Genomic DNA, 13,534 nt, shown 5'->3' with positions numbered 1-13,534 from the left:
ATCAGAAATCATTTTTGTTTTTAGTTCCACTTACTTTACATTCAATTACACTTGCAGTACGTGACAGCCTGATTACAATTCCCAAATCTGTAGCACTACTTCAATTTAACTACACTTGTAGTAACTGTTGGTTTACAATTGTACAAATTAACTGCCTGTTTACAATTCCCAAATCGGTGGTATTCAAGTGTCATATTCAACCCACACTGAGTGAGTCAATAAAACATTTAATAAAAAGTATTTTCTAATTAAATACATTTGGTATGAATAATTATGATTCCATTAATCATTCAATCATTCCATTTGATAATCTCATTTAACTTCAATTGGAGTGGATTTAAAATAGAATTTTAAAAGTGTGATTAATTGCGAGTTAACTCACCAATACTATGCGATTAAAACTTTTAATCGTTGCCCAGCCCTAAATAGTACATTATCCTGAAACAGTGGGAGGGCCCAGATTGTATGTCTTGTCTTTAGTCTTTGGTTCCCATTTCAAACACCAAACAGACCACTTCATGTACTTCAAGACCAAAGATGACCATAACCAACTATTCTGGTGAAATAATGACGAATATTTAGGAAAACACCTCATCTGCAATTGCCAACAGAGTGTGTCCTGGTAGGCCATGACATGGTCATGGAACTGCATCATAAGATCTATGTTGTTCATACAAGGTTAACGGTTGATATTGCTGAATAATGCAGATTACTACACGTCTATGGGTGTGGGTGTGTAGCCATTCTTGTGTTTACTTATTCATGATGGCAAAGGGTGCTAAACAAAGATTCCTTTCAACGTTTAGTGAATACATGCAAGCCCAGCGATCGAATGCATAAAATGCAAGTCAATGGAGTTTTCTGTAGTCAAGTGACATCATAAAAGGCACACTTTTGATCATAAACAATGGGGACCCAACTGCACCAGACTACTGCCTAATGTCCAGCCATCGATACAGGTCCGGCATTGTTACAGGGTAATGAAACCAGCCATTGTTCACACAAGACAAAAGTGATGCTTGGACTCAGTGACGGTAGGCCGAGCGCACACGGGACCAAACGTGTCCTTCAGTTGTTCCTCGTGACCCTGAAACCCGATGCTCCGTCCATAAGCGCTGGAAAAACGTCCTCCTCAGCTCTAAATATGAAGAAAGAGTCTTTCTATCGACCCTGGGCTAGCTCTCCGTAGCGCTGAGGGGAGCCGGGTGCACACTGGGTAATTCAGCCTAAAACACTACTCTTACTGTTTACCTTGGTCCCGGGTCTCCATGGTGACCACAGGCCAACCTTGCTCTCAGTTCTCGAGCCGTGCAGCTGCTCATTGGCTGACTGACCAACCCCCCCCCCCCCCCCCCTCGCCCTTAGCTAAATATTCAGACACACACCTGGGCATGTGCTATGCAAAACGACACAAAAATAAACTTGGAATAAAATTTAACTTGACTTAATGGGATATCCTATTCAAACGAGGTGCCACTCTCTGGCAGTACGCAAACTCCCTGCCCTGCTGAACTAGTAGAGGGTGCATTAGAAAATTACCACCCACCATAGAAAGATATACGTTGATTTACAGAGTCTTATCTTAAGCCTGTGTGGTCTACTTGTACGTCCACATTATTAGTGGTTTGTTCATCTCCATAGACTCACCACTTTCCACACGCGGATGACCTCCTAACCATGCTATATAAAGTGTAAAAATAGTCAGTATTTCATTGGGCTGGCAAGGAAACCGCTAGCATGAAGCCTAGAGAAGGGATTCCCAAAACGAGCCCTAACACTGTGGTTAACAAGCACCCTGGGGACGTTTGGCCAATGATCATGTAACTCTGCTTGAACACAAACGAGTATATTCTATGTGTGAACGTTCTACTGTATTGTGTCCACTACTCTACTAAAAGTATACAGATTGCCTCTTAGATGTGTGGGCAGCTGAATCACAACAACAACAAAGGATTAGTGAGTTGCTTTCATAAAAGGGTACCACTCCATCACCTTTTTGGCCAACGAACAAAATGACATTGTTCCTTTGCAGACCTCTAGAGAAAATTAACAAACATGAAATGAACAAACATGGACATCCTGTGGAGAACATGGAAACATGTCTCAAGTGAAATTATTAAACATATGGATGGAGGTCAAAGGTGCTGGCATCAAACCCTGATGTCCTATCTATTCTGCACTGCAAGAAAAGTGTCTGTGTGCTGAAGGACTACATAGTGACCGTCTTTCCCTAGACTTCTCCAAGCCTGATTGGACTGACATGCTGCTCTGTGTTGTGTCAAGTGGGTTGGCAGTAAATGAGTACCCTCCCACCGCAACCCCACCACAGACCTCTCATTAGACCATGTTAAAGAGCGCTCCACACAGACAACAGACTAAATGTCTGTCTCCGCCTTCTCCACAAGTATGAAAACAACTTGTAGGAGACGTTGGACTGGACCAACTGGTAGGCTGGAGTGGGTCTGTCCATCGTAGAGCTGGGCAGACAGACACTACCCCTTGTGATGTCACCAGTGGAAGATAGTGAAGAGGATTCTTCTCTGTTCAATCATGTGTTTAATTATGAAGATTCTGATGAATATTGCCATAATCATTGTGATTATTTTTGTTCCCGGTTTATGAGACTTGTGGCATTTTTTACGTGGGGATATTTGTGAGCGGCTGTAGCCTAGATCAGATACAATAGACCAGTGGTAAATGCCACTCCTTTGGGTTTTCTTAACTATGAACAATGCTACTAAATATAATCACGTGTCCTCAGGCCCTCATGACGACTACGTTTGGGTGTCATTTTCCCAAACAGAGGTGATGTCACACTGATATAAAAAAACAAACCACAGTTCTTACTGGCTGTTTGGGCTGCTCAGTGAGCACCACAGACTTCTTTCTGGCAACCTGCGGGGGAGCAGCGATGACATCACACCGCTCCGCCACCAGCGGACACACCAGGAGTGTTGTGCGGTGTTTTGACACCGCCCCGGCACACAGAGACACCCAACTGTAGAGCACCGGCCCGCGTTGGCCCACATCAACTCAGCATGTTTGCCGACCAAAAGCATAATCCTACGACAACCAGCCACCACGGGTACGGCTTATTGGCCAGATGTTGGCGCTGGCCGGGGCAGAGTGAAAGCCCCCTGAACATTAACACGTTGCCCTCAGCAGAGCACAAAGGCAGCATTGGCCAGAGTCATCGGTACAGCCTGGACCTCGCCACAGTGGGCATTGTAGTCTCTGTGTGTAATTATTCCCTTATGCTGTGAGTCATGTTATACATCCAGGAGGATTAGCATGAATTCCTGTACTTTTGGATCCTGTAATAGCTGATATCTGGGGGGTGGACTCCATTTGTTTCTAACCAACTAAGGAAAGATGAGATCACGCCAACATGGCCTGTGTAGGGGATCAAAGGCATTTCATTGTGGAAAGGGTTTAAACTTTAACCTGATAAAAGTGATTAAAAAAACAAGATAATAGTTTAGCTATAAAATGCGTTAAAAGTATGTATGGTAGGAGAGTATGTGAGACTATTGTAGGCAGTTACTCAAGTGCATAACTAATTAATGTGTTGCCATGGTGACGACAGAGACAACACCGCGGGCTGAGAGTCCGGCCGGGCCAGTGACCTTGTGTACCGGGGCCGGGCTCCGACCACCGGGCCCGGGCTCCGACCACCGGGCCCGGGCTCCGACCACCGGGCCCGGACCGACCACACTTCAGACCCGGAGCTGGACAGCAACCAGACCCAGACCAACGCTGGAGAAACCCAGAAGCAGCACAACACGGGGCCGTGGCTCTGCTGTACACGACACTGTTTCACACGATACGCACTGGAACCAAAGTCTGTTCACTTTGGCTTCGAATAAATCAGAGGTTTAACGATTTAGCATTTAGGTGGCCCGAACTATGACTTTGCAACACACACACCTTCTGTATAAACGTGCTAATGTCCATCTTATACTCGTGTGCAACAAGAGTAATAACAAAAGCTGTTGACACACAATGAGTCGATAGGAGAGCAATACGGCCCTAGGCCTACTTTGTTTTAATGCAAACGAGATAAGCGGATCTTTAAATATTACAACGCTTACTCATATATTGGTGTAAAATGTGCCCTTGACAAAACACAGCCTTTTAGTGTCCAACTCTGAAGGGACAACAACACAATGGACGTGGCATTTTTTCTATTGTTTAAAAGAAAAAAAAAATCCCCGGTTTACATTTGTCTGTGCTTTCCATCCGTGCTTAAACACTAGGTGGTTGTCATTGTAACTGACAGCTGAAAAGTTACTTCAGCAACTCTCTGGACATTTTTGTTCCACTGGTGTAATCCCGCCTCCAATTGTTCTGAACCTCCACTGAGTCGGTCCTCGGCCAGCTCAGATCATATTACAAGCCTGTGAACCTCCAGCAACAGATGGCAGCTCTCGGGCTTAGGGAAACAAAGAGAAAGGTTGGGGAAAGAGGAGACCACGAGGACGGATTGTCTGACATGACATGACATGGACTCTGGTCCAGTCAGTCGACGGGCAGCATGCCCCCTACACGATGTTCTCAACGACTGACAACATGGATCAGTTCAGAGCCTGCACAACTGCAGAGCTACCGGCCAGTGGCCACGTGAACCTTTCAAGAACATTGCCATGATCACGGTCACAATATGAAGTTGATAACCTGGGCTACAAATAATCTGTTGTACCTCTTGGAGACGCGTTTTGGCCCTCTCCAGCGCGTCTTCGTAGCCCTTCTGTCTCAGCTCGCTCAGGTTCTCATAGTATTCCTCCGTGTCGTCACTTTCGGAGAACAGCACCTGCGAGAGAATGAGCCACCCGCAGGTGTCCAGGGCATGGCCCAGGTACACCTGCACCTGGTAGCACAGCGCGTCCGTCTCCCGCTGCGACACCTCGGGCGACCCGAAGATCACCGTCCACATGCCGGCCTGCTCCTCGGGGAAGGCGGGCAGACAGGGCTCCAGGTCCGAGTTGACCGCACAGAGCTGGAGGTGTGCTGCCCGCATGTCCTGGAAAGAGTACAGGCCGGCCCAGCTGTACTCCTCACGGCCCCCGCTGTCCTTCCCCTCTGCGTCGCAGTGATCTGGGGAGGCAAGTCCCCCGGGGGGGAAGTCCTCTGGCTCCAGGACCTCGATGTCCATCACTTTTGGGGACACGACGTCCCACGACCCCAGGGCTTTACGCGCAGTCTCCGGGGGCCTCGGAGGACCGAGAGGAAACGATTTCCTCCCTCCATCTTTGCTCTTGGTGCTGGAGTTCGCTCCGACTCTAACTTCTGACCCGTCGTTCCTGTTCGAGGGACTCGCGTTGGGGGCATTGGGCAGAGGGGACGTGGAGTAGTAGTCGAAGGAAGGGTCCCGGTCGGCCGTCCGTCTCTGGACGGTCCTGTCGTGGCAGGTGATGGCGAACTTCCCCTCCACCTCGTTCCACGCCACGATGAACACCAACTTATGGCGCTCGGTCTCCTCGAAGAGGTTCGGCCGGACGGACACCCATCCCGACTCTAGAGACTCCTCCATCGTGAACGACATCTCAGAGTGACACGTCGATGCGTTAAATCAGCCCGAAGGATGAAAACAATCCCTGCGACGTCGACGGGTTTTAAAGAGGCTCTGGTCAGCTTAACGCGAGCTACAGGCAAATCAGCCCCCAGCAAGTTGGAAACGAGCGATCCACTAGGCTGAAGTGGGTCCACAACAAAGGCCACCCTGCTCCGTTGACACGTTCACATCGAAGTCGAAAATGTCCCCAAAAAAAGCGATCCTGGCGTCCGTCTTTGGCCACTGCTCGTTCTCGTCACACGCACATGGCGTTTAAACGGCCAGACACCTCTCCCGAGCTTCAGAGAAGGAGAATAAAGTCGACGTGGTCGAATATCTGGGGCTTCTGTCGCTCAGCATGCCACCTGCTCCGCTCACCTGCCGCGTCTAACGCTAAAGTCTGCGCCTCTCTTTGTGTGTCAGACGGGCTGCGGACGGGCTCTGCGTCACGTGGGCGCTTCTGTTTACAAGCAGCAAAGGGGCGTTCCTGGGGGCGGCCCCTCCCATCAGGGGCGGGGCTAGCAGTCGCTACCAGAGTATACATTGTAACAAAGATATTTAAACAGTAACAAAACAATATACGGCCTAACCCTATTGGTTGATTATTGCTATTTGTATATCACATCCTATGGGGTGTTGTTTTTCTGTATTATCACACATCCTCGCCATGTTTATTCCCACGTAAACATCGGCACGTGGGGCAAAGCTCTGACGTAGGCACGCAGTAACGTGTTGACGTAATTTTCCACACAGAGCTTGTTGTTTTCAGCGGTGGACTGCAGCACGTGTCACCCACTGTACTGTTTGGAACTGTGTTGTTTTTTTTACATCCATGATGTATCACCAAAATTACATATCCAATCAATTTAACATCGATATCGTTATCTTACGTTCCACAAATGGCAGCGAATAGATTAGCACCAACTGGTTAGATGTGGTTACACACAAAAACAATAGATGTATTGTCGAAATATTGTCTTACATCAGAGCATGGCTGACATGGATTTAAAAATGTAAAACGTGTTTGAACCCCAACACTGCCCTCTGTCGACAGTTTATGATTATTAACAGCTGTGTATGCCCAATGATACTGTAATAATAATATAATAACTGTTACAGGAGCATAAACATTGAATGGACAGTATTTTAGGTGTGCGTGTGCCAGGAACGTATAGCCTAATTTATAGCCTACTTTGACTAAGGAAATGAAAAATGCAATTGGATTGAATGTAAAGCTTATCTCAGCGACACAACTGTCATCGTTTCTATCCCTAATAAATACAAAAGAACATGCTGTTTAAGATTGTATTATTTGTTAGACAGTTAGACATTGTTTCACCTCGTGCTGTTTTCCCCTCCCTGTCTCTGACCGCCACTGTTAGCTGAAGAAACCTTCCCCCTGTCCTCATTCCCCTCCCTGCCAGATCCCTTTCTCTGTCCCCCACGTTTAACTGATTACACCCAGCTCCCTGCCAGAGACTGGCCTCTCAAACCTCCAGTACACTTGAGATGATCAAACTATTTATGTCTGTGGCTTCATCCTGTTCTTCTCTCCCTCTCCCCCCGGCCAGACTTTTGGCAGGGAGTGGTTGGTGTAAACATCAAATGGTCCTGTTGTCTTACAGCCCAACAGCACGTCGCTGTCCCCCACTGACCCCCGCTTTCAGCTGATTAACTCATTTCCCGTCTTACCCAGGTGTCACACCGAGCCAAAGCCGCCTAGAGAGGGCGTAGGCGGCTTGTGAGTGGCTCGTAGAATATGCAGAGGAGTTGTGTAACCACGGAAGGACTCTGGCGGTTGTTTTTGGGTAGCTCGCGTGAGCTCAGGAATAAAGTATTGAACCAAGTATCGACTCAGTGCACTGCAGTCTTTTTGAAAGAAAATGACTTGGAAACTTCTTCAATGCTCATTATTATAAGCATATTTTTGAAAATCTTTATTGATCAGGCCATCGTTCACGGAGGCCTGCTGAACCGTTGAATCCGAACACAGCCAGCGGTCGTATGCCATGCACTACACGGTCTTGGTGAAGCAGTGTAACGGCCACGTAAACCTTAGCACAAAGCACGCCCACACAGGCAGATCTAAAGAGACAGCCCCGAGGTGCCGCCTCCTCCCCCCCCCCGCCACTTCCTGAGACAGCCTGCTCACTGATTGGTCGAAGACTTCTCAAACAGGACCTCCAGCTCGTCCTGAGTGGTGGACTCCTTCTTCTGCATGAGCTGGGCGTGGCCCTTGGTGACGCCCCATCCGGCGGGGCAGGACATGGAGGGGCAGTAGGGGCGGCCCGACGCCGGCGGGAGCGTCTCCCAGTAGTCCCGCCGAGCCCTGACGGGGAGGAAGTGAACAGGTACACACTGTAAGTGCAGCAGAGGCCAGAGGTTCGACCGCTGGCGGGTCTCCAACCTGCCACCTCTATTTCCTCTTTGAGGTCAACACTTAAAGGTCCCGTGACGTGCCACCAGGTGTGAGTGTGATTAGCCGTTACGAGCCGTTTTGGAAATCTGCCCCTTATGACATCACAGGTGGGCGTGTCCACCTAGATGTGTGACGGATAGACGAGCACCGTCTGCTACGGTCCACCGGGTCGGCCGGTGGACTGATCTATCCCAGCACACGTCTAGGTGGACACGCCCACCTGTGATGTCATAAGGGGCAGATTTCCAAAAACGGCTCGTAACGGCTAACACCTGGTGGGCACGTCACGGGACCTTTAACAACCCTTCTAAAAAAGTCCCATAAAGACGAGAACGTCGACGGGCGTCTGAGGGGCGTCCTGCAGCAGGCGGTGCGTACCTGGCCCGGACCCAGGGCTTGGTGTGCATCCCCAGGCCGCCGCCCCAGGGGCCGTGCTTCTCGGAGGCGGCCGGTAAGGTCCCCCGCTCCGCCGCCAGCTCCTCGGCCAGGGCCCGCGTGTGGTAGGGCTGGAAGCCACAGCAGCCTCCGATGTAGCGGATGCCGGCGTCGTAGGCGGCGCGGGCGTACCTCTGCATGTCCCAGCGGGTCAGCACCCGGGGCTCCAGGGCTGAGAGGAACCAGGGGAGCAGGGTCACGGCCCAGAGCTGACCCACCAGCAGGACCGCACGCCAGAATATACAACAACCAGGACTAGGGGGGGGGGTACCAGCGTACCTAACGCTATGATAAGATATGCGATACCCATAGTATCGCGATACAGCCATTCTGCGATAATCAATATATTGTTAGACAATCCTATAACGATACATCACGATATATGTCTAACGACGAATACAAAATGACTGTGAAAAGGTTTCTCAGGTACTCGTCTTTGGTAAGTCGACTTCCGTTAAAGTTTCCTTCGTTCATGTGTTGAGCGCCACCTCGAGGAGCAGGGAAATCAGTTTAGAGCGCCTTATTTTATTCATTAAAATATACTGTAGATATTTGGGGCGATATTTCCTGTCTAACTCTTCAGGAATAAAGCATAAAAATGCAACAGAAATATATATCATATCGATATTTGGCGCCAGTGTATCGATTCTCATACCACACGAAGAAGGGCGACGATATATCGCCGTAGCGATATTTTGTCCCGCCCCTCAACAGCAAGGAGGAGCGGGCGAGCCGGCTCACCGAAGGGGAACTCGGGGAGGTCGATGAAGCCCTGGCGGTTGCAGTCGGGGGTGTGGTAGGCCAGGGGCTGGACCATGTAGTGGACCTCCAGCCCAGCCCCCCTCACCCCCTCCATCATCAGCTGCACCGTCTTCACGGCGGTCACCGGGTCAAAGTGGCAGTTGACCCCCACTATGTCCGCTCCTGTAGAGACAGAACACGTCTTCTTTAACAGGGTGGATTTGGATATAGTAAGGCACCTTCTGCTGCTTTGAAAACATAATGACGTTAACGACTCTAATAGAAAATGTATATTTTGTCATAGTGTGACATGAGGCTGTTAATGAAGGATACCAAATATCCTGTTTCAGAGAGTCCCCTCCGCTCTCTATCAAATAATAAAAATAATCCCTTCTGCCGCACAGTATCATTTTTGTATTTCTTTCGGGCGGAGCTCAATTAGTTTGGGTGTGTAGCCACAACGCCTGATTGACCTGACCTGGCAACCCAATACTGCCAGCAACAGCCAACACACGCCCTTAACCTTCAGAGGGAAATGTATTAGTCTATTTTTACACCCTATCGGACATGTTTTTAACTTTGAGATTAACATTTTTTGATGTTTGGCTCTGGTTTCCCTTTAAAGCTGGCCTTTTGAAGTAAGACACCCATGAAATAAAACCTGGAAACCACACCAGAGTGCGCGGCGAAGGCTTGAGGGAGAGGTAACATCCCAGGACGAGTGTTGTTCTTCACCATACCTGCTTGCACCAGTCTGACTGCACAGTCTCCAGGGCTGACCCCATTCAGGTCTCCCTCCGGTCCGATGCACATCGTCACGGCCACGGGCTTCCCTGCGGTCTTCAGGACCTGGACGGCCCACTCAGCCTCCTCCACGTGCTCAAAGTACTGAACCCAGGACCACACAATACAAGCTGCCCCGTTGGTTGCGCCGGCTACATGTTTAGATGGAGCTCAGGGGAGCAGTTAGGTGTGTGAGAACCCTGATTATAATTTGATGTATATCCTGTTTATGATTCTGTTATTATTTTAGATCCATCTTAATAATGAATGCAGGCCTACTTTTGTACTGTGTCATTTGTATGTTTGTAACAGTGTCTTATCCTAGTCCTATGATGGTGCAGGACACTTAAATACAATAAAATCAACTCAATAATAGGTACAAAAACAGTACTGACCCACTTTGAGATCAGCTCCTTATAGACATTTTTGGTGTGTGTGTGTGTGTGTGTGTGTGTGTGTGTGTGTGAGTGCGTGTGTGTGTGTGTGTGTGTGTGTATGTGTATGTCTCTGTGTGTGAGTGCGTGTGCGTGCGTGTATGTGTATGTGTGTGTGTGTGTGTGTGTGTGTGTGTGTGTGTGTGTGTGTATGCCTGCGTGCGTGTGTGTGTGTGTGTGTGTGTGCATGCGTGTGTATGTGTGTGTGTATGTGTATGGTTCTGTGCTTGTGTGTGTGTGTGTGCGCGTGTGTGTGTGTGTGTGCGTGCGCATGCGTGTGTATGTGTGTGCGTGTGTGTGTGTGTGTGCGCATGCGTGTGTATGTGTGTGCGTGTGCGCGTGCGTGTGTGCGCGTGCGTGCACTGCCTCACCTCTGCGATGAGGAAGTCCACCTTCCTCTGGACGTAGACCTGGATCTGCTTCATGAAGACGGCCTTGACTTCAGCCTCGCTCTTGCAGCTGAGGTACGACGGCGTCTGCGAGACGCCGCCGGCCACCAGGGCGCCGCCCTCGGCCGCCACCTCCCTGGCCAGGTCGCACGCCGCCTCATTGATCTCCTTCCCCTGGGATTCAACGCTAACTTTATTAACAGGAAAGAAAAACACTGTCCCTCTTCTTTTATCCTTTTTGTGACAATAATACAAATTCAAAATCTTCAAAAATACACTGAAATATATTCAGTAGCAGATCCGAAATACAAGTGAGGTTGGTCCGTCGGGCAAAACGGATAGATGAGCGACGTTTGCTACGGTCCACTGGGTCGGCTGGTGGACATCTAGGTGGACACGCCCACCTGTGATGTCATAAGGGCCAGATTCCCAAAACGGCTTGTCACGGCTAATCACACTCACGCCTGGTGGCACGTCACGGGACCTTTAACTTTGTAAACATGAGGCGGGCCTTACAGTGAAGCTCTGCACATTGCCCCTGTTCTCCAGTTTGTCATCACTGGCGTAGAAGGTGAAGGTTTGGAGGACGTCTGCTCCCGCTCTGAGGAACTCCCGATGCAGCTGCCGCACTGAAACCACACGACAAGCATGTCCTTAACATATGTACGAAGGAAAGAGCTTATAGGGAAGAGTAGGGTCCGAACAGAAACAACATATGAATGCAGGGTCAGCAGCGCCCCCCAGTGGTTGAAACCATGAAACCATCCCATGCGTAAAAGTAGATTTAGATATAAAATGTAGATTAGTGTGAAGTGTGAAGCAGGATTTTTCAGCAGCAAAAGTTTACAAACGGCCCCCATAGTTATTGCATCTGAATTCACTGTATGCCTTCTACATACATCAAAACAAAAAACACATTTGCGTCGCTAATAGTAAAACAGCATAGTTGACATGAACCAGAAGACTAAATGCGGGGTGGCTATGTGCGTGACCGTGAACCTGCTTCAGGGTGCTCGGCGGCTGCCTCCGGGGTCCACGGCCCCGCCTTCACGTAGCCTCTCTTCTCCAGTTCGAACACATAGCCTCCGTCTCCCAGCACCACCTCGCCCGCATCCAGACGCTCCAGAATGTTCTGTTCACAATTCAATTAATGGCTTTAAAAGGACAGGAATGGTCAACTTGCACCAATACATTGCAAAAAAAAGCACTTTAATTACAACTTCACTTACTTAACTCATTTTTTTTTATCAGATCCTTATAGCCCTGCACTTTGTCCATTTGTTTTCTGCAGTAATTTCATAGCATAAGTTTCGCTATTCCAATTTAATTTGGCTGTGGCCTATTGCGTTGTTCTCTGTTTTGCCTCGATAGTATGCATTTTTTTCCAAAGCTTCCCTAAATGGCTGAATGGAACGCAGCCTTATAATGCTAAATAATGAATAGCCCTACGTCAGGTGGCAAATATTTTCTTTAGACAAGACAAATTGTTGTTTTACCTTCTTCGCTCCTCCTGGTGCCATACTCCTGACTGATGTTAGACTCCTGTGCTCAGTTTGAGACAAAGTACTACACCTTGCCTACATCCGTCTTGTAGAGCTGGGGGTTTGGCGTCTCCAAAGAAACGCCTTTCACGGTTTTTTTACTTTTCATGCATGCTTGGACCCGCTCCACCAGCAAGACCTGCTCTACCCCAGGAGATAGCGCGAACTGCAGCCTAGTTACTGCTATAGGCCTATAGGCCTCATCTAGAATTGAATTGACTTTATTGATTTATTATAATTATACTTAATTTATTATTTATTTTATATTATTAAACAAACACTTATAAGGTAGTCTAATAACAATTAAAAACGTTCCTGAGAGTAGAAGGCTTATCAAGTGAAATAATGCAGGGAGAAATGTACCGCTTTAAACGTAATAAAACAGTAAGCATAAGTGAATGTGTTTGAACCATATAGAAGGGGCAAAGAACGACCCACTCCACCAGTCAAGCAGGTTTTGGATCAGAAATGTTAGACAGTTAGACAACAGACAACAGACAGCAGACAGGCTGCCTACTCTATCGTGCAAGGCCTTTCCAGTCACTTACACAAGACCACTCATCCCATATCAGCAAGAACATTCTTATTCTGTGCGAGGGCTGGCTCTCCCTGGGTTAATTAACGTATCCATGGTGGAACATGAAGTGCACGCAGGTGCATTACAGTATGCAGAGACCAGGATCACTGGTTACAGAAGTACACCTTCAGCCCAAGTCCTCCGTTTCTCCACAAGCTCCGACACCACACACACACACACACACACACACACACACACACACACACACACACACACACACACACACACACACACACACACACACACACACACACACACACTTGCGTGATCTGTGTGATCCAGTCCTGAACATCTGAATTATCCTTGACAATTTTGTAGTAAGCGATACACATTTCACTAAGGAATTTTGGTGATAATATGTTGCTGTATGTTAACTGTTTGTGGGAAGAACTTCTCAGAGTGTAGAAGTATCCAGGGTGTCCGGCTGAACCAGGTTTCTAGACTTGTTCAGCGAACACTAGCCAGCGCTCAGTCAAGTGCGCAAACAAGCTTTCAAACAAAACAACCAAAATGACATGTCTCTCTCTCTGCGTCCTCCCTCCCTGTTTCTCCTCCATTGAGAATTGTTTCATTTCAAGCATCTGTGATTAACAGGCAATATGGATTCCCCCAACCAATCAAGGAAGAGATTCCCTGATTGGTTAGCCGGGAGCGGTCCAACCCT

The 13,534-nt window shown here is 48.5% G+C and overlaps 2 protein-coding genes across 2 annotated transcripts in view; both read right to left on the bottom strand.

Annotated features, from left to right (window-relative positions):
• The window catches only part of jmy (junction mediating and regulatory protein, p53 cofactor), a gene marked incomplete at its 3' end in the record, with an annotated part of 22,051 nt that extends 16,122 nt beyond the window's left edge, over positions 1-5,929 (bottom strand). The window contains exons 1-3 of the mRNA XM_084486826.1: positions 4,700-5,929; positions 3,573-3,796; positions 2,848-2,998 (exon numbers count right to left, since the gene is read on the bottom strand). Coding sequence (XP_084342952.1) covers positions 2,848-2,998; positions 3,573-3,796; positions 4,700-5,542 — 1,218 coding nt within the window. The 5' untranslated portion in view covers positions 5,543-5,929. The remainder of the gene's footprint in view (positions 1-2,847; positions 2,999-3,572; positions 3,797-4,699) is intronic.
• A 1,770-nt stretch (positions 5,930-7,699) lies between these two features.
• bhmt (betaine-homocysteine methyltransferase) lies at positions 7,700-12,272 on the bottom strand (the record flags this gene model as incomplete). The annotated part of the gene is made up of 8 exons (XM_084486528.1): positions 7,700-7,880; positions 8,349-8,577; positions 9,147-9,329; positions 9,887-10,034; positions 10,735-10,926; positions 11,269-11,381; positions 11,752-11,884; positions 12,249-12,272. The coding sequence occupies 8 exons, from the start codon at positions 12,270-12,272 to the stop codon at positions 7,700-7,702; spliced, it is 1,203 nt and encodes a 400-aa protein (XP_084342654.1).
• Positions 12,273-13,534: the final 1,262 nt, after the last annotated feature.

This window comes from Micromesistius poutassou (genome assembly GCF_964030765.1).
Source record: "Micromesistius poutassou genome assembly, chromosome: 22".
Taxonomy (NCBI): Eukaryota; Metazoa; Chordata; class Actinopteri; order Gadiformes; family Gadidae; genus Micromesistius; species Micromesistius poutassou.
Note: the sequence above shows the minus strand (reverse complement) of the source record. Positions and strands in the feature narration are given on the sequence as shown.